The sequence below is a fragment of the Saccopteryx leptura genome, chromosome 1 (assembly GCF_036850995.1).
Source record: "Saccopteryx leptura isolate mSacLep1 chromosome 1, mSacLep1_pri_phased_curated, whole genome shotgun sequence".
Lineage (NCBI taxonomy): Eukaryota > Metazoa > Chordata > Mammalia > Chiroptera > Emballonuridae > Saccopteryx > Saccopteryx leptura.
In genome coordinates this window covers 310,890,087-310,912,629 of record NC_089503.1, presented here as the reverse complement: position 1 = coordinate 310,912,629, position 22,543 = coordinate 310,890,087, and the positions used below count along the sequence as shown (strand labels likewise).

Sequence of the window (22,543 nt, the reverse complement as noted above, 5' to 3'; positions counted from 1 at the left end):
TTAAGTTGGCTTTCCATGTACTCCTATTATTCCCCATTTTATGGATTGGAAAACTGAGGCACAGAGAGGTGTCAAGAACCTTGAAAGGTCTGAGGTGTTACCCTCCTTGCAAACTAGGTCACACAAATGGTAAAAAATGGAAGCAGCAGAGTTTTGAACTGGACTTTCTGGCTCTAGAGCCCATGCCCTTGACCATTAGGCAATATTGCCTCTTATGGAGATTGGACTTTATTCCATAAGGGATGGATAGTCACCAATGGGTTGATAAACAGGAAAGTGACCTGTTCATATCACAGGTTTATAAAGTCATCCCAGCAGATAAATAGACCTGTTTACTAAACAAGATTTGACTCTAGCCTCTGGACCCACTTATCCAACTGTCCCCAACTATCACAAAGCAGTTCATATAAAGGTGGCAGCATTTAGTGCCCAAGCCACGGTGGCTCTGCTGCTCTTGGCAGCAGTCCCCTCTCTCAGCCTCCCCTGTCCTTGCCTGGATTTCCTATGACAGTTTCTCCTCAGGATGTTATGTATGTGTTTCTGTCTTCAAGAACACACGTGGATGCACCAGGAGTCCCCATGCCTCAGGCATGCTCAGAACCTCATGGTCCCCTTTGCTTGGTCCGGAGAGGCTTCCTCCAAGCTTGCAACCTGGAGGGGGTTCCAGGTCACTGCCCTAGGAGTACTAACTCACATCCATGTACATACAGCTCAGGGGCTCATGGTGTACAGCTTGCATTTGTCTTGCTCCTACTTGACAACTCAGGTGATCCTGGCTCCCAAAAATCAATCAGGTAGGCAGGGCAGGCACCCTCCTGGAGCTAGGGGAGGGGAATTAAGGTGGAGTTGGAGCATGAGTCCAGTGCCAAGTAGGGTTCCCCAGGGCAGCTGCCTCCTGAGAAATGCTCTGGGGTCTCCCTACCACCAGCACTGCGCAGAGCCCACACGGTAGCCATGGTGGTCCAGAGCCCCCGTAGCCTCCTTTCAAGCCAAGAATGTGGGCTTGGAAGGGAGACAGGCCTGGTGCAGCCTGGTCTCAGGACTGACCTGGATGTGGCCTTCGCTAGTGACTCCTGTGAGCTGCAGCCCAAGATGCAGCATGAACATCCACAGCCTCCTCAGTGCCCTTCCAGCCACGGAACCCACTGTGGTCAGGAAACACCCCCTGAAAAATTTGGAACTTGGAGCTGGATTGTGAAGGATGGTAGGTTTTTTATTTTTTAAGTTTTTAATTGCAAAGTTAATTTGTAACTATATACACACACACACACACACACACACACATTTTTGACATTAGAAAGTAAAAGGCTCCTCCACCTCCACTACTCCCATAGCACATCCCACTCCCATTCCTGCTTGTTCCTTCCAGTGCCTGGTCCATATGCCCACCAGCATTTGCCATCCTAATGCAGACTGCAGCAGAGAGAGGGGATCCTCTCCTGTGGTCTGTGCCCCCAATGATTCAGGGGAGGAATTTCTGCTACCCTTTGAGATCACAGGAAGGTTTTCTTATGGGGGTGGAGGAGAGTGAACTCTGCTCCTTCAGGAAATTGGGGGTGGGAAGTGACAGACAGGTGGCCATGATACTTATAGAGGATAAAATCTCCAGTCCCCTGCCCCCCAACACTGGCATCTTTTCTTCCTCTCCCCACGCCCACCCTAGCTACATCCCATAGTCTGCCTCCAGGCAGATATGCCTGAGCCCAAATGCTGCTGCAACGCATACCAGCTGTGTGACCTTGGACAGCGACCTGACCTCAGTGGGCCTCAGTTTCCTCATTTGTATTGTGAAGATGTCCACAGTAAGGCTTAATTGGGACCGAGCTGGGAGCTCGCTTAGCACAGAGCGTGACACTGGGGAAAAGCTACCCGCAAGGTAGCTGTAAGCATTACTGGTTCGGGGAGGTTGCCAGAGCACTGGAGGAGTAGGGTGAGGGTCACCCAGGAGTCTTGCCGAGCGGCCATCGAGTCGACACCCTCTGTGACCTACGCAAGATAAAGCTCTCAGAGCCACCCCTGCCCCTCGCCGCATCCCGGGCGGCGCCCCCACTTCCGCGCCCGGCGCGCAACGGGTGCGGGGCTGGGCCAGGGCCGGCCCGGGGGAGCCGGTGGGGCGGGGCCGCCGCGCCCGCTCCCCTCCCCGCCCGCCGTCTTTTCCTCTTCGCGACGCCTGGGCTCAGAACCGCGGCAGCAGCGGCCGCGGCAGCATCTCCGGCTCCTCCAGCTCCCGCTACGGTCCCGCTCGGCCTCGCGCTCCAGGGCCCAGCGCCCCGACTTCGCCACCGCGCCTGCCGGGGGCCTCGGGCGCCCCCGCCGCCCGCCTCACGCTGAAGTTCCTGGCCGTGCTGCTGGCCGCGGGCATGCTGGCGTTCCTCGGTGCCGTCATTTGCATCATCGCCAGCGTGCCCCTGGCGGCCAGCCGGGCGCGGGCGCTGCCCGGAGGCGCCGACAACGCCTCAGCCGCCTCGGGCGCCGTCGCCGCGTCCCCGGGCCCGCAGCGCAGCCTGAGCTCAATGCACGGCGAGGGAGGCTCGGCCGGGCCCCCCGCGCTTCCCGGGGCGCCCGCCGCCAGCGCGCACCCGCTGCCGCCCGTACCCCTCTTCAGTCGCTTCCTGTGCACGCCTCTGGCTGCCGCCTGCCCGTCGGGGGGCGAGCAGGGCGACGCGGCGCTGGGCGAGCGCGAGGAGCTGCTGCTGCTGCAGAGCACCGCCGACCAGCTGCGCCAGACGGCGCTGCAGCAGGAGGCGCGCATCCGCGCGGACCAGGACACCATCCGCGAGCTCACCAGCAAGCTGGGCCGCTGCGAGAGCGGCCTGCCGCGCGGCCTCCAGGACGCCGGGCCCCGCCGCGACACCATGGCTGATGGGCCCTGGGACTCACCGGCGCTCATCCTGGAGCTGGAGGACGCCGTGCGCGCCCTACGGGACCGCATCGACCGCATCGAGGTGAGTGCCACGCCCCGCGCCGCGCCGTCGGGGGGCAGGCCGAGGTGGGAGGGGCCGCTTGGGGACGTCCGGGAATCCCGCCACCACCGCCGCGCTGGAGGACCCTGATGGCACCCCCCCTGAATATCTGTTCCTCACATCTCCCATCTCTGTAAAGGGGATGATGATTCTTTCCTTGCAGGCGAAAAGGAAGAATTCAGGTAGGATATGCGGGTGGGAGCCTGACACTGATTGAGGCGCGGAAAAGGCTCGCTCTGGATTGGTTTTTCTCCAGGCGCTTCTGTAAACCTCAGCTTCCGTATCTGCAAAGTGGGTGTAACAGTGTCCATTTGTAGTGAGTACTTATTAAAATGTAGGTGTGTATAAATGCTTGGCACGTATTAGGACTTCATTAAATGTCCGTTTCATTTCCTTCTTTCAGACATCCCCAGAGCTGCACCAGTCCCACACTCACTCCCTATGGTCAGGAGATAAGATGCGCTGACCAAGGGACTTGGAGTTCCCCTCTCCTGCTAAAGAGGGGGGAGGGGGGCAGACTGTCCCATAAGCCAAACCTGTGTGTCCCCCACCACCTCCCACCTCCATAGCCCCCACCTGGGCTAGCTGGAACCAGGAGCCTAATGGCAGGATCTCAGATGGTGCTCTCCCAGCCAGGATACCTGGAAGCTGGCAGCTCTGGGATGGGGACTGCGTGGAGAATAAGGCTCCACCCAGGGTTCCTCCTCTTCCACTCACCTTTTTCAGACATTCCTGGCTCAAGCTGGGAGTCAGACACAAGAGGTATGACACAGTAGTTCACTCTTGGCTGTCATGTGATCCTGGGCCAGTCATTTCTCCTTTGAACTTGCCAGACCCCTACCTCCCTGTGAGAATCTATTTAAGGCTCCCAAGAGAGGGAGCTGGACAGAGTAAGAAAGACAGACATCAGGACACACAGATTAACCCCAGCCATTTACAATTTCCAGAGTGTAGGGAAGGGCATTAGCAGCAAAATTGGATGTGTGAAAGGAAGGGAGAGAAAAAGGCCAAAGCACTGGCTGTCCCCTTTGTATCTCCCCCAAACCAAGAACAGCTGGCAAAAGAGGGGGGGGGCTGAAAGAAGAAAACTGTAGGGAGTCCCCTACCCAGGGCTCTCTGAATTAAATCTCTGGCTCAGCAGCATGTCCTGTGGAAGGTTGGCCATGCCCATGGCCCTGTGACCTTCCAGAAAGTCTGTGCTGGTGTCAGCACCCACCCCACAGAGTTACAGAGTGCAGCCAGGGAGCTATCACAGACAACCCTCTCATCTTACAGGTGAGAGACGTGGATCTCAGAGACCTTCAAAGGTGAGTGACAGAGGCAGGAGGAAAGCCTGGGGGGTCTTGTCCGCTAGGCCAGCAACCCCTTTTCCCATTTCTGCTCTGGGGAATTTCTAGGATAAGAGCTAAGAGCAGGAAATAATAATAATTATTATTAATAATATAATCTTGAAAGTCAGCAATGAAGGGGAGCTTCAGTTTTCTTACCTGTAAAATGGGGGCAATAATAGGACCTACCTCATTGGGGTGTTAAGAGGATTGAGTTCATCTTTGTGAAGAACCCAGAACAATGTCTGGCAGTGGTATACTCAATCAGTTTGAGTGATTCCTGTGTTTATCACTAAGCTATAACATTACTAATTTTTTAAATAGCAAAAAAATGAAAATGGGAATAAACCCTCCTTTTAGGAAAAGATTTTATTAATGTCAAAAAAATATGTTTTTCAAAAAACTTCCTCTTGCCTGCCCAAGCCCCTGCCCCCACACCCAGATGGCACCCGTGGTTCCTTCCATGTCTGTGGCAGGGCTGGCTGGCCCTGGACCTGTTCCCCCAGCACCTGCGCAGTCAGCAGGCTGGGCTCTCCTGCACTTAGCCTGCTGAGGTTGAGGCTATCCTGGTGGTTGGCATTTGGCACCAGGTCCCCCTCTCAGATTGAGGGAATTCTGGCTTCCCTACACACACACAGCCTACTTTCTGAGTATGGTGAACATGGGTAGAGAAAGGGGATACCTGCCCACCAGATCTTCACTTGAGCCTGTGGCCAGAGCCAGTCTCTTTGGGGTCTTTGGGAAGACAGATGTGGGGTCAGAGTATTGGTCTCCACTGGACTCCATCCACCCATTAGACACTCACTCTCTTGCTTCTCTGTTCTCTTGTCATCCAATATCCTCAAAAGGATGTCCCCAGATGTTCAGGGTCTACTTTCTCACCACTCTTCTCTCTCCCACCATGGCACACTGAAGGTGCTCGTGGTGGCATCACTGAAGTTGATGAACTGAACAGAATGTTTCAGTTCTTATCTTGCTGGACCCCTCTCTGATATCTGACCCCGTTGATCATTCCCTTCTACAGGCCTCCATGCTCTTGGCTTCTAGACCCCTCTCACCTGCCTCTCCTCCCTCTCTGCTTTTCTGTCCCCTTTCAGGGTCCTCCTCCTTTAACGTTTGCACTTCTCCTGGCTCTCATCTCACTTTCCCTGGATGAGCTTAGTCACGCCCTGAGGTTTCCAACATCCATTCCATTGTGATGCCCCAGACCAACTTCATTTCCCACCTCTTTCTTTCCTGAGCTCTGGACCCATAGATCCAACTGCTTTCTGAGCATCTCCCTCTGGATGTCCCACCAGCTCCCTGCCCTCCTGTCCCAACCGGAGCTCTGATCCTCTGTTTCTCAGGTGTGTTCTGAGAAGCCATGCTTGGCTCCTCCCATCCTTCCTCCTTCCACTTGGCTTCATTTCTTTTTGGATACTTGTGGCAGCCTCTCACTGATCTCCCACCCTCAGGCACACCCTTCCATCCATCCTCCTCCAGGCAGCCCCTGGATCATCCTTCAGGCCACCATGGGGCTCCCCTTTGTTGCAGACTCCTCAGCCTGTATCCAGGCTGCCATTTGGGATTTGCTGTTTCCCAATTTCTTCTTGCCTCTGCCTAGTTATCTGCCAGCGCATTCATCCTCATTATTTAAGCGTGTTCTGAGGACACCTCCTCCCAGAGGCCTTCCCTGATCACACTCTATGTACTTCCTGCCCTGCCCATGCTCCTATAATACTCAGCACATCCCTGCCCATCCCCACCTAGAAAATTTAGCATCACCCCTTTCCCTACCTCACCATGCCAACTGCCACCAGGGAGGAAAGGTCACGCTGGCATAGCCTCTCCCCCAGGCCTCAAGTGGGAGCCCTATTTAGGAGACATTGTCTTCTTTTTGTGTTCTTATTTTCATTGTTATTGTTGTTGCTTAACTGGAAAAAGTCAAAAGATTTTTTTTGGAGGGTGATCATATTTAATTCCACCATGTTATTTATTTTTGCAGCCCTATTTTGGTCCTTTATTCAAATGTAGACGCTGTCCAGAGCTGCCAGCACTGCTGGTGTGACCATTAAATGATGGCATAACATTCTGGGTCCATCATGAGCTCTGCCACCATCAGTCCTCGCAGCTGGAGATGAAGATTGTTTCTAATTATTTTTCTTCTGGCTTCTCATTGCAGGATCAATTTCATGCAGATAGTTGTTTTGTTTTGTTTTTTCCTTTTTGAGTCTGTTGAATTATTTCTTTAGGCTGAATTCCCAAGAGTGCTATTACTGGGTCAGAGGATATTGATTTCTTATGGCTGTGGCCAGGAACCACCTTCCAGAGGGTTTGGACCATTTATGTGGCAACCAGCCATGTACTCATGTTCCAGTATTCCATTTTTGCACTGATTTATCTGTAAAATGAAACTTCAGAGTTGATTTCAACAGTAATCCTTTGACATAAACCACATCCTTTGCCCAGCCTAGCCAGGTGGTTGCCTCCATCCATGTTGACATGGGGGCCATGGTCAGGAACACCCTAATGTCAGTCACAGGAGAACTTGAACTAATAATTATAGCTCACATTGAGCACTTATCATGTATCAGGCACTGTACATTCTCACTTAATCTTCATAAAATCTCTGTGAGGGAGGTACTAGTCTATCCCCTTCTACAGATAAAGAAACCAAGGTTCAGTAAGGTTAAGAAATTGGCCCAGCGTCATACAGCAGTGGCACCTGGGTTTGACCCTGTCAGTGTCTGGCTCCAGGACCCTTGTTCTTCATCATTAACTCCAGATCCATCTAGAGGGGTCAGAACTCAGCTACCTTCAGGAGGGTGAGAAAGACAGGTGAGAGCAGTGGCCCTTGCCCTGAGCCATTTCCGCCTCAGAAGACCCAGAGCCAGAGTGATGAGGGCCAGTCCTCACAGGCTCATCCTGCTGGCTGGCAACACACCACCCAGATCAAGAATCAGACATTTCCAGTATTCCAGAAGGCTCCTTTGTGACCCTCAAAAATCCATACTTCCCCAAAGGTACCATGATTCTGCTTCTGCCAGGTCAGTTTCGCCTGTCTGAACTTCATACAGATGGACTCAGACAGCTGTACCCCGTGTGCCTGGCATTTTATTTTCACCGTGTTTGACACTCGATCATAGTGCATGGGTCAGTGGTTTGTTCTTTTTCAATGCTGCGTAGTGTTTCCGTGCATGGATATATCTTCTTTGACTTACCCATTGCTCTTATGGATGGACATTTGGGTTGTTTCTGGTTTAGGGTTGTTACAAATTAAAGCCGCTATGAACATCCTTGTAGTATATTTCGGTGACTATAAGCTCTCATTTCTCCTGGCTACATCCCCAGGAGTGGGATGCCTGGGTCCCAGGAGAGGCATATATTTAGTGTTAGGAGTTACTGCCAAACACTCTTCCGAAGTGGCAGTGAGCGTTTACATGCCCACCTGCGTGTGAATCTTGGCAGCCCTCATATGCTCATTTTAAAAACGCTCCCTGTTCTGGTAGGCGCATGATCCTCACTGAATTCTAGGGACAGGATTACAGCAACCAACCCAAAGTAGATCAAGAATCAGCGCTTACATACCCCCACACACCCTTCACTAACTCAAGGGAAACTAAGGTTCAGAGTGGCTGAGTGACTTACTCAAGGCCACACAGCACAGCAGAAGCTGAGCAAAAACCACAACCAGCATTTTCTATTAAAATGGCTAAGGGTAGGGACCTCAGTTTTTGCTGCAGATTTTTGACCAAGGCCCAGGTGTGGGGGTAGCCAAGGCCTGAGAGGAAGTTCTGTGGCCTTCTCAGCACATTAGCTTGATGGGGAGAACTTGAAGGGAGAGACAAGGGTCCTTGGGGTTGAGGGTGTCCTATCACCTACTCTGGGGCCTCAGTGCCCAGGAGAGTGGGTAGGACACACCTTCAGGGAGCCTTCTCCCTGTCTCCCATCCTCCTCGCCCTCACCACACACCCTGACTTGGCATCGGATGCACAGAAGCCCATTTTCTTCTTTGCATTACCACTCCAAACTGACATCTGGGAACAGAACCGAAGGTCAGTCTGGCTGGGCCACTTCTGCCCCTTCCAAACCTGGGTTAGGTAGAAACAGGCTGGGTGGCCGGCTCCTGGAAAAGAAGACAGGGAACAGGACAGGCCATCTGAGAGTCCTTTCCTGAGTCACCTCACTGCCCCCCCTACACACCCTGAAGAGCCCGTGTCTCCTTGTGGGTGCTCCTGCTGCCACAGGGCCAAGGCCACCTGCAGCTGAGGGCACTCTGACAGCAGGCATAGCTGGGCCTCATTCACCTCTGGAGCCACAGCACCTGGCAGTTACAAGAGGCAGTGGGGCTGAGAGCCACCTGTGTCAGCCTGTTCTAAGGGCCTTAAAATTTAGTCCCACAAGAACCGTGGTGCTATCACTATGCTCATTTCTCAGATGAGGAAACGAAGGCTCAGAGAGGTTAAGAACCTTGCCCCAGTCACTCAGCTGGGATTTCAGTCTAGCAGTCTGGTCTCGGGGCCCACATCCACATAGTTACTACTCACTATGCTCTCCTGCCTCTCACTGATAGAGAATGGTGATAATGGTTACGACCATTTATCAGCCATTCATTATATGCATGCCAGACTTTACATATATTCTTTCTTCTTGTCATTACCTATATCCCAAAATATAGGTACTATTTTATCCCCATTATACAGTTGAGGAAACTGAGGGTCACAAGAGTTGAACAGCTTGTCCAAGGCCACAACCCTAGTAAGTAGGGAGCCTAGAAATGACACAGGCCTATGTGACTTGAAAGTCATGCCTGTATTTGTGACATAGTGTAGCCACAGCACATGTTGACGATGGATGAATGAGTGAATGAGTTAGGAATAAGTGAATGAGAACTTTGCAATCTCTCTAGAGAAGCCCTCTTTCCCTCTTCCTTGAAGCATCTTAGCTCAGGCATCAGGGACGCAACCATCTGGAGGCTGAAAAGGCATTGGTCAGAGAAGGTGGGGTAGGGGCAGGAAAAGTGTTCCTGGCAGAAGGAGCAGCATGCATGGAAGCCCTAGGGTGGGAGGGAACCACAGCAGCTGGGGACTTTCGGTGAGGAAGAAATGTAGCCTGCAGGGTGGATAGTGAGGGCTGAGATCAGAGGAAAAGGGACCATATGGATGGGGAAGAGGACTAGAAGGATTTTAAGCAACATGGCTGGGTTTGCAGTTAGGTGGCTGCCTCTGGCTGCTGTCTGGAGATGGGCCAGAGGAGGAACCCAGGTGACAGTGATGTGGGCTAAGGACAGGCAAAGGGTCAAGTCAGGCTACAGTTTAAGATTCAGGGTTAGGCCTGATCAGGCGGTGGTGCAGAGGATAGAGCATCGATTGGGATGCGGAGGACCCAGGTTCGAGACCCCAAGGTCGCCAGCTTGAGCACAGGCTCATCTGGTTTGAGCAAAAGCTCACCAGCTTGGACCCAAGGTCGCTGGCTCGAGTAAGGGGTTACTCGGTCTGCTGAAGGCCCGCGGTCAAGGCACATATGAGAAAGCACAACTAAGGAGTCGCAATGTGCAACGAAAAACTAATGATTGATGCTTCTCATCTCTCCGTTCCTGTCTGTCTGTCCCTGTCTGTCCCTCTCTCAGATTCTCTGTCTCTGTAAAAAAAAAAAAAAAAATTCAGGGTTAGGTTCTACCCACAAAGACTCTGATTTTGGATTTTTTTAAAGAAAATCATGGTGAAGAATCTCACACTTACACAAAGGTATAAAGACTACTGTCCAAGTCTCTAGCTGGCTCAAGAACCAGAATGTGTGCACCCAGCTGCTGCCCCTCAGAGCATCTCACTCCCAGACACCCAACCCCAAGAAGGGGTCAGCATTGTCCTGCATGTGCTTCTCTCTCCGAGCATTTCTTCATGGTTTTACAAATACGTGATCTAGTTTTGAATCTTTGCAGCTTATTTACATGGTATCTAACTGTTCTTCTGTAACTTGCTTTTTTTTTTACTCAATATAATGATTAGACAAAGAGATTTATGGTTGGAAGTGGAGAACAGTTGGTCCCATCAAGAAATATAAGTATCGTAATGATAATAAATACTAGCATTTACATAGCACCACCTGTTACGTGCCACCTCTACTCTTAGGGCATATTATCAACTCCTTTCTCACTACAGTGCTATGACATGTTATTGTAGTTGAACCCTTCTTGCTGATGGGGACATTGAGGCACAGCAGTGCTATATAACAAAGTCACTAGGCTGGCAGAGCCAGGGTGTGGGCCCAGGCACACTCAGAGGCCTTGGAGGATGACCAGTTGGGGGTTGGGGGGTGAGGAGGCCTGACTTACACCACTGCTGCCCCTTGAGCCAGGACCCACGCTGTCCTGGGCAGGGATCAGCTGTGCAGAGGGTGAGACCCTGGCCCTGAAGCCAGCACCATCTTTCCCTCTGCATCCCGAAGGAAAGGAGCAGTCTCCACCTGGGGATAAGGTGGTTGGGTCTTCCCCATACCCTCCCAGCCTCTGAGCCACCCACATAGGCTGGTCCTTCCTACTCTGTGAAGCTGCCCCAAGCCACAGTCTGACACAGCCTGCCAGCCCCTCCCAACCTTCTCATGGCCATTAGAACCTCTTCTCCTGGCCCTTGAGGCAGGCAGGGAAGCAACACTGTGCCCTTTTGGCAGACCAGCACACCAAGACCCACTGTCAGGGTAGAACTGAAGAATGGAAACAGGTTCTGGAATCAGAAGGGCTTGGGCTGGGGTCCTGGCTTTGTTCACATTTCTGAGCCTGAGTTCCCTCATCTGTAAAGTGGGCCTCCTTATCTCTCCAGGTTGTTGAGGGGAGCTCTGAAATGTTTACACGGTGCCCCCTTAGCACCAGGCCTGGCACACAGTGCGTGACAGTGAGGAGGACAGCAGCCACTGTTAGCTTTCTTATTTCTGAGTGCTAATGAGCCCAGCTCATTGGCACTGAGGTGAACCAGAACCCTGGGCTCTGGCTCCAGGCTCCAGGCTCCAGGCTTCATATACTTACAACAAACCCACTCCAGACTCCCAGAATGACAGTGGGTTCCGAGCCCCCATTTTCCTGCCTCATCCGGACTTGAGTGGGGGTGATGGTATCATCCTCTCCCCCACCATCTTGGGCTAGGGGCCCACTTGGCATCAAGCTGGGAGCCCACGCGGCACAGCCTGCACCCGCAGCAGATGGGAAAGTGTGGGGGGGCAGTCATGTTCTTCTGATTCACACACTGGGTGGGGCGGGGACCACACACGATCCAGTGAGCCCACCTCCTCCCTGGCCTTCTTGTTGGTGGCAGAGCTAGTGGCTCTGACAAAAGAACAGCTGTGTGCCTGCCTCCGTCAGCCAGGATGCTTCTCCTCCAAATGCTGTGTAAATAGCACTCCACGTCCTGTTTCTTCCCGGCAGGTCTCTCTTCCCCTGACGGAGGAGGATGCTTTGCTAGAGAGAGAAAACTTTGGCTCCAGAGGTGTAGAAAATTCAAAAGGACCTCTACCTCATTTTCTCCACCTGTGAAATGGGGACACTAAGAGTACCAACAAAACTAAGTGGCTGTAGCCTGACTGTTGGTGGCTCAGTGGATAGAGGGTCATCCTGGGATGCTGAAGTCCCAGGTTGGAAATTCCAAGGTTGCCGGCTAGAGCACAGGCTCAGCAGCTTGAGCATGGGGTCGCAGGCTTCAGCGTGGAATCATTGACATGATCCCATGGTCACTGGCTTGAGCCCAGAGCTTGCTGGTTTGAAGCCCAAGGTTGCTGGCTTGAGCCCAAGGTTGCTAGTTAGGCAAGGGGTCACTGGCTCAGCTGGAGCCCCCTGGTCAAGACACATATGAGAAACAATCACTGAACAACTAACGTGTCACAACTATGAGTTGATGATTCTCATTTCTCTCTCTTTCTCTCTCTCTCTTTCTCTCAAAAAAATAAATTAAAAAAAAGAGTGGCTATAAGGATTCATAAGTACACTGCTCACAAAAATTAGGGGATATTTTATTGCTTCATATTCATTTTGAAATATCCCGACTATAAAATACGTGCAAAGTACCAAGGATGGGCATGGCACACTCATTCAGGTGTGTGCCCTTTATGTAGCACAGTGGAAGGAGGGAAACTGAGGACAGAGCACTGCTGGAACCAAGGACACCCAGCTGTGTCCCTTTGAGCACTGAGAGGGAGTGCCCTCTATGAGCTCACTGCCTCAGCCTAAAGGTCCCTGGGAGTCCAGCCACCTCAAACACAGCACGTGGCTATGTCAAGGGAAGTTCTGGAGGTAGCAGGCTCCCTGGCAGCTGATGTATTCAAGCTCAGTTTGCATTCTGCTTTTATAGTCCATGAGCTCCTTTACTTCCTTACATCTATCCTGGGGATGGACGGTGGTTCCTATTTTACAGAAGGGAAACTGAGGCATTGTGTTTAGTCAGCACCATAGTCAGGATTCCTAGGACCCTTGGGAGTGAGAGGGAGCCTTCCACATAGTGAGGGTTAGTATAATAGAGGTGTTAAGGTTAGTGCCCCTGCCTCTGATCTCAGGGTGGTGTGGCAGAATGGAAAATCAGTTCTCCAACCCCTCAGCCCTAGACAGTAATTGCAATAAACGGGCTAGCATTTACCACTTTATCATCCCCATAAACCTTCTAAATAGGTACAATTGCCCATGCTGCATGTGAGAAACCTGGGGTTAAGAGAGGTAAAGACATTTGCTCAGGGTCACACAGCAGGTTGGTTCTTGAGCAGGATTTGAACCCCTGGGTTGTCTGACTTCAGAGTCGGTGATCTTAACCATATACCACCCTGGATGGCTACACCACTGGAACCCTATTCCAGAAGCCCCTGGGTCTTCCCGGTGCCCAGACATAGCTTTACACCATCATAGAGAAGGTTGGTGAGTGAATAAGTGAAGATTATGCCCCTTCAAGGACCCATCAGTGTACAGCCTTCCAGTTATGAAGGAGTCAGCTGTGGCTATCAACTTCAACTGCACATTAGAACCACCGGGGAGCCTTTACAGAGCTCCACGGCCAGTCTGCTAGTCCACCACCGGCTGAGATGGCCTTGAGGGCAGGAGTCAGCCTGCTCTCGGCTGACCAGCACACACCAGCCTGACCTTGGTCGAGCTGGATTTGAATCCGGAGCTGTCTGCAGATGCTCTGCTAGACGCCCAGTGTGCTGTCTGAAGCTGGTATTGCTGGTTCCATTTTGTATATGGGGAAGCTGAGGCTCACCTGGGGTCACTCAGCAAGGTTGTAGGGGTCTCTGTGCCCCATGTCCCTTCCCTTTCTCCTTCCAAGTGACCTCACATGCTCCTTTCTCTGCCCCATGAGCAGCAGGAGCTCCCAGCCCGTGTGAACTTCTCAGCTGCCCCCGCCCCTGCGCCTGCCGTGCCCACGGCCCTGCACTCCAAGATGGACGAACTGGAGGGGCAGCTGCTGGCCAAGGTGCTAGCACTGGAGAAGGAGCGTGTGGCCCTCAGTCACAGCAGCCACCGGCAGCGGCAGGAGGTGGAGAAGGAACTGGACGCCCTGCAGGGTCGCGTAGCTGAACTGGAACACGGTGGGTCCTGGACCCCACAGTGAGTGTAGCAGGAGAGGCCTCGGTCCTCGGCTCAGTCCTCAGGGTGGCAGATTCACTGGAAAAATATTTTCATGCTCTCCAGAGACTAAAGATAGAATGGTGGGGAGGAGGCTGTGAAACACAAGGAGGAGAGATGAATTTGTGGCTCTCATTATGATTATTATTTAGTATTTTCTGGCACCTATTAAATATTGGGAGTGGGGCTCAGGACTTGACACATCAGCTGGTTTAATGTTCATGAACCACACAAAAGGATGGTGGTGTTGTCATCCCCATCTCACAGATGAGGAAACTGAAGCTCAGAGAGGTCGAGTGACTTATCCAAGGTCACACAGCCCATAGTGGATCTGAACTTTAAGCCAGGTCTGATTCTAAAGTTCATGCACTTAACCACCCCACAAAATAACACCTTTAGTGAATCAGAATTTTGTCATTTAATACCTGGGCCTGGCATATGTCAGAGAAATGTAATGGACAGTGGACAGGTTATGAGCATCAGGAGACCTATCTCCTGGTTCCCCAGCTGTCACTGATTTGTTCTGTGACACTTGAAGTTTACTTCCTTTTCGTAAACCATCTGAAAAGTGGAGATTTAGGGCTCATGAGCTCTCAGGGACCTTTCATCTTTGAAACCTTGTAAGGATCACCCTTAAGAGGCTTATGGACAAGTTGGGGATAACAGGGAAAACCATGAGCAATTAGCTGGGACTGACTTAGATGTAGCACAGGAAGTTAGAAGGAGTTCTGGAAAAAGAAATCCAGGACACTTCCTGGAAGAAGTGGGTCTCAAACTAGTCCTTAAAAGCAGAAGTGGAGAGTGAATTTTGAATTGAAGGGACCATAGCAGGGGCACAGCTGAAGGGAGGCATAGCAGGTGCCTAAGGACTAGTGGCCCCCATTCTGGAGTGTGCCCTGCCCACCCCACCCTCATCAAGGTCCACTGACTCCCACCATTTCCACCTTGCCCATTCCCTTCAGGGTCCTCAGCCTATAGTCCCCCTGATGCCTTCAAGATCAGCATCCCCATTCGCAACAACTACATGTACGCCCGTGTGCGGAAGGCGCTGCCCGAGCTCTATGCCTTCACTGTCTGCGTGTGGCTGCGGTCCAGGTCGGGTGGCACTGGCCAGGGCACCCCCTTCTCCTACTCGGTGCCAGGGCAGGCCAATGAGATTGTGCTGCTGGAGGCAGGCCACGAACCCATGGAGCTGCTGATCAACGACAAGGTCAGTGGGGGTGGGCAGAGCTGTAAGAACAGGGGACAGGGGTCACCCTTCCAGGAGCACCATACTGTTCTGGGCCCCACACGTGTGGGCCCTTTCAGTTCTTCTGCTCAGGGTATTCGGCACAGATGCCATGCCTACTGTGTGCCAGGCTGGGCTCTGGAAACATAATGACAGGCCATACCTGGGGCTGGCTGAAAGGGGCTCGTGTCTGAGAGACTGTAGGAGTGGTGTCCCCACAGAGATTGTGACTTCCCCAGCAACCCAGCTCTAGGAGCAAGGCTAGAAGTGTCTGCTTCTGGGATCCTGCTCACTCTCCTGGACAAAGAGAGAGGCCCAAGGACTTACCTATGGAGAGGCCCCTCCCAGAATCCTGCTCAGCAGGAATTGGGTTTTTTTTGGTGGGGGGGATTTCCTGGAAGAGGGGGAAGGGGATGAGCCCAAGGAGCAATGAATTGTTTCTGTGACCTAATAGGTCCTGGGAAAACCTGGGAAGGTAGGCTGCATCTAGACCCTACAAACCTGTTCCCTTCATACACCCCCTGGCTGCCGTCCTTGGCTCTGCACTCAGTTCTTAGACGGGATTCAGCACCCTGGACAGGGCAGCCCTAGTCCAGGAACCTCTGCCGTCGTTTGAGGCCAACCTCACAAGCTGCTCACAGTCCCTCAACCCTTTCTCCCCACTTTTTTATCAAAAGAGATAGGAAAGGACAGACAGACAGGATGGGAGAGAGGTGAGAAGCATCAACTCATAGTTGTGGCACTTTAGTTGTTCATTGATTGCTTTATCGTATGTGCCCTGACCAGGGGGCTCCAGCCGAGCCAGTGACCCCTTGCTCAAGCCATTGACCTTGGGCTTTAAGCCAGCGACATTTGGGCTCAAACCAGCGACCATGGGGTCACATCTATGATCCCATGCTCAAGCTGGCAACCTCAGGGGTTTGAACCTGGGTCCTGACCATCCCAGGTCGAAGCTCCATCGCCACCGCCTGGTCAGGCTCACAGTTCCCTCTTATTCCAGGCTCTAAGCTTTTGCTCTTTCTGTGCTCCCCACATATTTCCCTTGCATGGGAATGGTCAGAGTCCATTGTCATCCAGATGTGTTTAGACTCTATATCTTCTGTCCCCACCCCCCTCTTCTTCCTCTGAGCCTTTATCACCTCTGTACTTCCCAAATGGCTCTGTGTTATTTTGTCTTGTAATACTGTCCCTTAAGTTTTTCCCTCCTGTGCAGACTCAGCTTACTTACAGTTAGGACCAGGTTCATATCCTCGATGTCCAGAACAAGGCCTGGCACCAAGCAGGCCTCAGAGAACGTTGCATTAAATTATGATCTCAGAGAACTTAGGAGATGAAAGACCCCTTTGGGAACTCCAAATCTTCAGCCAGCAAGTACCTTTCATCTCACAGGCCAACACTAGTCAATCCGCAGTGGCTTCCGAGAGCACCATGATGCAGAAGATTCTGAGGCTGAGACTAGGCTCATGATTGATTAGCCATGTCTGCCTTGGGTAGAGGAGGTGGAGGTGGCTGCCTATTTGCCATCCCTTGCCCAACCTCCTCACTCTGCAAATGAAAAAGCTCAGGCCACGGAAGAGAGTGAAGCCTCCCCTGAATCCCACAGGGGGTTGGCTGGCAGAGCCAAGGCCGGATGCCAGTGCCTAGCCCGAGTCCAGAGCATGTCCCGCCACTGCCGTACTTCTTGGGCCCAGCTATGTGCTGGGCCCTGTGTGAAGTGTTCAGGGGGAGGCAGGATGGGAGATGCAGCTCCCACCCCACATAACCTCACAGGACTGTTAGCAATTAAACTACCTGGAAACAAAGGTAAACCAACACTGACTAGTCCCTTGTGGCCCGAGTGAAGCTGCCTGGTTAGGATGTGGGAAATATGGGGGTTAGGAGTGGCAGGGAAGACTCTGGGCTGGGAGAAAGGGGAGGGTCCAGGGTTGGGTCATTCCCTGGAAAGCAGGACATAGGTCTCCTAGCCCCCCCCCCCCCACTGCTTTAGCTTTGGGCCTTGTGACCTCTGACCTGGAGCTGGGGATCTGTGTCCAGGTGGCCCAGCTGCCCCTGAGCCTGAAGGACAATGGCTGGCACCACATCTGCATTGCCTGGACCACAAGGGATGGCCTATGGTCTGCCTACCAGGATGGGGAGCTGCGGGGCTCTGGTGAGAACCTGGCTGCCTGGCACCCCATCAAGCCTCATGGGATCCTTATTCTTGGCCAAGAGCAGGTAAGGCTCAGGGTGATAATGGGGCTTGAGGCCCAGTAGATATCCCACCCACCCAGGGCCCCTGAGGAGGGGGTTAGGCCGAGGGCCCTTGAAAGCACGGCAGCAATCACCCGGCCTGAGCCAGCCATTCTGTAGCTGGTCTGGCAGACTGGGACCCAGAGGGAGCAGGTCACACCCAAGGGGCGAGAACCTTGGGGTGGAGCTAGAACCCCGAGAGCAGGACAGGGCCTGCCTTTCTGAACCTGCTTATCTTTTCTGCTCCCTCACTCCATGTCTCTCTCCTTTCTCTCTGTTCTCTTGGCCCAGGATACCCTGGGAGGCCGGTTTGATGCCACCCAGGCCTTCGTTGGTGACATTGCTCAGTTTAACCTGTGGGACCACGCCCTGACACCTGCCCAGGTCCTGGGCATTGCCAACTGTACTGGGTTGCTGTTGGGCAACGTCCTCCCTTGGGAAGACAAGCTGGTGGAGACCTTTGGGGGTGCAACGAAAGCCACCTTCGATGTCTGCAAGGGGAGGGCTAAGGCATGAGAATGAGAAGCCACCTTGTCCAGAGCCCCTCCCGTGCCTGCCAATTTGGGGACCTTACAAGAGGGAGGTCACATTTCTTCCCTTAACCTACCCACACACTGGCCTCCCCTCCTGCTCCACTCCTAATCATGCCTCTCATTTCCCCTCCTATATTCACACCTCCAGAATGCACTGCCCTGTGATGGCTGTCCCCTGATCCCGCTTGAATGGGGACAAGCAGCTCAAGTGAATAGGTCAAGCCTGGGGTGAGTCCAGGACCTGGCAAGGGTTGGTAGCAGTGCCCATGGTTCTGCCCACCCTCCTGGCATTGTGCCACAGCCCTCTCTTATTCCCACCACACCTTATCCTGTCAATCGCATCTGATTCCACTGACATCAACAGCATCCCAATGGGATTGTGTATGGAGGAAGGACCCACTATCTCAGTGGCAAGAGAGGCCATCTACCCACCTGTTCCCCATGCAACAGGCCTGGCCCCTTCTCCTTCAGGGCCACAACAGGCTGTAGAACAGTCTTCCCAGCTGAGAAGGGGATGGCAGAGACATAGGAGACTCACACTCACCCCTCTTCCATCCTTCTACCAGCTGACAGTCAAGAGCAGCGGGATTTTGATGTACCCTGTGCCCCATACCCCCACCCCACCCATACCTACATCCTTTTTCTTCTTCCTCTTTCCTCATTTCTTTGTGTGAAGTGGATTGAATATTGGTTCCATGCCTATCTCAACCCCACCTTAATTTCCAGGACATTTTCTTCCCAGCTCTGGCCTGGAGGGTTAGGGACCAAGACTCTAGGAGGCCAAAAGGCCATAGTCACCCCTGTGCCCAAACACAGCTGTGTCCACTGCTAGCATGGTAACTTCTCCCTGTCTGTGGCCAGGACATGGCCTGGGCCACTTAAGCCTGTGCTAGAAGCAGCATGAGGCAGAGGCACTGTGCCCCAGGGGATCCGGGCTTTGACAAAGCTACATCCCCTACCCCTTCACATGGCCCTGCACCTCTGAGAAAGCACAGAAGAAGCTGAGTGAGCAGGGAGAAGCGTGAAGTGGTATGCAGAGCACTGGGTGAGCAGGAGGAGCCCCTGGTTCCGAGTCAGCTCTGCTGTGTGGCCTTCTATCAGTCCCTGCCCTGTCTGTGCTAGCCTTCCCCATTTGTGAGCAAATGTGAGATGGTCTATGATTTCAGATAAATAGTGTGGAGGGGGGGTAAGCCTGAGAACTTTCCTGGTGGCTGAGGGACATAACTGGGGCAGGTCCTGGGACTGGGCAGAACATGGGATCTGACTAGGCATGCATGGGTCAAGGCCAGCATCTGGCTCCCGAGATCACAGGCAAGGGCGAGGGGCAAGGCAGACCAACCTCATGTGCAGATTTTAAAAATCAGTTTTTCCATACTTACCTGGCAGGGGAGATACCATGATCACGAAGGTGGTTTTCCCAGGGCGAGGCTTATCCGTTGCACTCCGGATGTGCTGACCCCTGAGATTTCACCAAATGTGGGAAATTTGACTGCATAATTTGTGGTAGTGGGGGACTGTGTTCGCGCTCTCCCCTAGGAAAAAAAATCAGTTTTTCCAGATCCCCCAGGTTGGCACTCGTGCCTGTCTGAGTGTCTCACAGGGCCAGTGGCTTCCTGGTCCCCACCCTTGAGTCCTCACCAGCTCCCCCAAGAGAATGGAAGAATGTCAGAGCTGGGAGCCACCCAGTCTGATCCCTCACTTTTGTAGATAGGGAAGAGCTCAGAGAGGGCAAATGACTTGCACAGGCTCGTCCAGCACAGTGGGACAGAGCCAGGACTAGAACCCAGGACTCTGCCTCCCTCTTCAGTGCTCTGCCCCCCCCACCATACTGCCTGCCCATGAAGGTTTTTGAGTCCAGCCTTCATCTAGAAGATGGGCATTTGAGAAGTCAGGATGCTTTCCTGCATGACCACTGGAACATCTTCCTTTATGAAACAATCTTGGCACCCCTACCTCCTGGGAGGCGCAATCCTGGCCACTCTGGCAGGAATGGAGAGAAAATGCAAGTGTCCCTTCCCTGCCAACCACCTACCAGGTCTGGGCAGCTGCCAGCAACCTGACTCAAGTGGGCACTGGTGCCTTTCGTCCCACTTTTCGTTCCTTGTCTCCACCATCCACAGCCACTTAGCCTGAGGCCTGGTGTGAGAGCTGCGGGCTGTGGAGACTTCTCTGAGACTGTTGTCTCCAGCCCCCAGATCCTTCTTCCCATTTCCAGAGCACAAATAGACCGTTCAGCACCTCTGGCCCAACTCCCCCTAGAAGAGCCTAGGAGAAGGTGCGATGGCATGTTTCAGCCAGAACCTGCTGGGCTCCAGGTTGCCCCGGTAACAGCCAATGACGTCAGCCCAAGTGCTGGGTCAAGTATCTCATAGTGACATACACTGTTGCTGGGGTGATGGCAGAATTTGGAACTTAGATTTCAGGGACACTGGACACCAGCCCTTAATGGGTTTCTATTTTTGTTTTAAAGGAAGCAGCTTTTGTGGAGGCATTGGGGGGAAGAAAGGGTCTCAAGATAAGAGGTGACAGACTTGTTTGATCACTTGAGCCCACCCAGAGACAATCCCAAGTCTTTTATGCTTTGTCATGGTGATGATGAGATACCCAGTGCACCCTGGCCAGCCAGCCAGGAGGAACGGGAACAAATCTGAGGTGTTGGGGTTCAAGCTCTGATTCCGGGCCATTGATGAGTAGCTTGGATCCCCATTTCTAGTCCTGAAAAATGAAAGCCCAAGAGTCCCCACGCCTTCATACACTGGCCAGGGCTTGCTGTTTGGACTCCAGCTTTGATCCACTTCAGCTGCTGCTGGGCACAGCCAGGAATGCAGGCAAGAGCATCCAGAAAGGTGGCTCAGTTGCATCGCTAATCTGCTCCTGTCTGATAGCAATGCTGAACCCAAGTGTGTTACATCTTTTTAAGTGTCAGGCACTGAGCTGAGCACCTTGCAGGCACCATCTCATTTATCCTCATAATGTTAGGACTCCTCTTATCCCCATCATACACAGAGGGAACTAGGGCACAGAAAGGTTAAGTAACCTGCCTAGTGTCAGCAAGTTCAAACCAAGGCAGGTTACATCAAGGGCCCGCCCCTCAGACCAAGGGGGCAGTCACTCCCACATCCTGTGGAGTGGAATTTGGGCATCATTTCTCCTGCTAGGTTTTGGCCCAAAGGTGTGACCCTCTTCCTCACACCACAGAGTTTGAGGTGGAAGAACAGAGGCACAGCATGGGCCGGCCCAGGGCCAGGGTCCCCTTGGCTGAGGCTGTGGGAGGGGTCTCAGTCCTTTTAGGGAGCACGTTCCTCTTCAGTGTGCCCCCTCCTCCACTGGCTGGAGATCCCAGGAGGGCTGAAAGGTGGACTGTCTCCCAAGAGCCCTAACAGGGGAGGGGAGGAAACATTTCTTGCTCCTGCTGGGGGCCAGCCCTGCTCCAGGTGCTTCACAGCTCTATCTGCCAGATCCCCTGCCATGTGGCGTGTTGTACCCCCAGCCAGCCTCCCAAGGGGACAGTTCACTTTGCCACAATTGTGCATGACCTCGGTCCACAGATTTGGACAGAAGGGCTCTTGCAGGGGGTCAAAGCCCTCATTTTACAGGTGAGGACACTGGGGCCCACAGACGGTGAGTGGTCCTCAGTGGCCACCCAGCCTGGACACTGGGAGACCTGAACCAGCTTTCTGACTCTGCGTGAAGTGCTCTCTCCACGATGCATGGCCCCTCTCTCCCTACAACTGGTTCCCCCTTTCCTGTTTCCCTGCACCTTGCCCTGAACAAACTGGGGGATGCGCCCCCTCCCAGAGATGGGATCATTTCTTTACCCCCTTTGTCTCAGCTGCCTGCCACCCCAAGGTCCACCTCCCCATGAACCCTGACCTCTGATCCTGCTGGGTGGAGAAGAGGGTCATGTGGGCCCAGGCTGAGCAGTGAGTGAGCATGTAAAGCTGTTGGACACTGTGAAATTAGTGTACCTACTGTTGACACCCCCTCATCCTCCTGGCCTGATTTTGTACATAAAGTGATATGAGATACAATGTGTGTGTGTGTGTGTATGTGTGTGATATGTCATGGATTTTGTTACTTCTTTGTTTTTGTACATTTGAATGTTCAAAATAAACATGATGTTTATTCAGAGGCTCTTCTTGTAAAGCTGGGGCTCCCCCTGGGGGCAGGGCAGTAGGCAAAGACACCTTGGTGACCCAAAGTCTCACTAAACCCCACCTGTCCCCCCAACCTGACAGGTGCTGCCAAGCCCCAGGGGCAGATCCTGTTTCCCAGGATTTATGCAGCAAGGATGTAGAGAACACAAGTCCCACGTGGAAAGTGTCCCAGTTCTGATAACTGGGCTTTGGCCTCATTCCTAACACCCCATCCTCACCTTGTGCTCCAGTTCTGGGAACCAGGTCCCTGATTTGTTCCCTGAGACCCAGTCTGTCTGAGTCACTTGCCTGGATTCCCACCTCTCCACCCCCAACCTTCACCCCTACCTCCCTTAGGTTCTGGGAAGATGGGGGAGGGGAAAGGAGCTGGCCCTGGTGTATTTCAACTCCTCCCCTCCCCATGATCTACCTGGACACCTTTGACTCCTTTAGCTTCTAAACTCCCTGACAGTCCCCCACCTCCCACCTCTAACACCCACCCATCCCTGGATGATCTTGGTCTAGTCCTCAGGCTTCCCTGTCCACACCATT

General features: G+C 53.0%; 1 protein-coding gene and 1 non-coding gene across 2 annotated transcripts; both read left to right on the top strand.

Moving 5' to 3' along the window:
- Nucleotides 1–2,181: 2,181 nt before the first annotated feature.
- On the top strand, nt 2,182–21,986 carry NPTXR (neuronal pentraxin receptor). Its single transcript, XM_066358431.1, has 5 exons — nt 2,182–2,945; nt 13,603–13,828; nt 14,828–15,075; nt 17,128–17,307; nt 17,614–21,986. Exons 1-5 carry the CDS (start codon nt 2,361–2,363, stop codon nt 17,836–17,838), a joined length of 1,464 nt encoding a protein of 487 aa, XP_066214528.1. The 5' UTR covers nt 2,182–2,360; the 3' UTR covers nt 17,839–21,986.
- Nucleotides 19,227–19,390, top strand: LOC136389997 (U1 spliceosomal RNA). The gene has a single exon (XR_010748529.1). It is a non-coding gene; the product is annotated as a U1 spliceosomal RNA (small nuclear RNA).
- Nucleotides 21,987–22,543: the final 557 nt, after the last annotated feature.